The sequence below is a fragment of the Rhincodon typus genome, chromosome 5, assembly GCF_021869965.1.
Source record: "Rhincodon typus isolate 14 chromosome 5, sRhiTyp1.1, whole genome shotgun sequence".
NCBI classification, from domain to species: Eukaryota; Metazoa; Chordata; class Chondrichthyes; order Orectolobiformes; family Rhincodontidae; genus Rhincodon; species Rhincodon typus.
The window spans coordinates 23,975,814-23,976,521 of NC_063336.1; the positions used below are offsets into that span (position 1 = coordinate 23,975,814).

General features: G+C 42.9%; 1 protein-coding gene across 1 annotated transcript in view; it reads left to right on the top strand.

Moving 5' to 3' along the window:
• The window catches only part of crybg1a (crystallin beta-gamma domain containing 1a), an 84,933-nt gene extending 84,426 nt beyond the window's left edge, over nucleotides 1-507 (top strand). The window contains exon 20 of the mRNA XM_048596700.1: nucleotides 457-507. Within this exon, the coding sequence (XP_048452657.1) occupies nucleotides 457-507 (51 nt within the window). The remainder of the gene's footprint in view (nucleotides 1-456) is intronic.
• Nucleotides 508-708: the final 201 nt, after the last annotated feature.

Genomic DNA, 708 nt, shown 5'->3' on the forward strand with positions numbered 1-708 from the left:
CAGCGTTCCTGCTCCTCTGATGCTGCCTGGCCTGCTGTGTTCATCCAGCTCTACACCTTGTTATCTCACCTTCATAGTAACTCCACCATTGCACTATCTGAAATCTGAAGTTTTGAAGGAGGGTCACCCAAAATGTCAATTCGGCTTTTTCTGCATAGGTATTGCCAGACCTGCCAAGCTTTTCCAACAATTTACGTTTTTGTTTCATGAAATCAGTACACCTCACATGGCCTGGGAATTCCAATTGGACCATTCTACTAGGGTTGGCAGCAACATCGCAGCAAATTGATCTACTGACCTCGTTAATATTGGTCCACTGATCATGGAGCTGCTGTCCTGAAGGCAGCTTCACCTAGAAAGAGGATTTGAGGAGTTGGGTGAGGTGAGTTGGTGCTGCCAAGCACCAATACCATCTATATCAGAAATGAAACAATTATCTTGTGTCTGTCTTCACAGAGGAAGATGGAGAAAACTTCCAGAAATGTAATGGAGCCAAGGAACAAGTGACAATGAGGAATGGAAAGAGAGTACTATTAATAAATAAGCAGTACTTGACAAACTGTTTCAATTGAAGGTTGAACAATCCTACTTGAGGGAGGTTCCTATAGTGATAATGAATGGTCATGGGCACCGCTTTCAAACTTTTATAGATTCTCAAATGGTTCCAGCAGATTGGAAAGTAATCCTCAGAGAAGGCACGTCTGCATT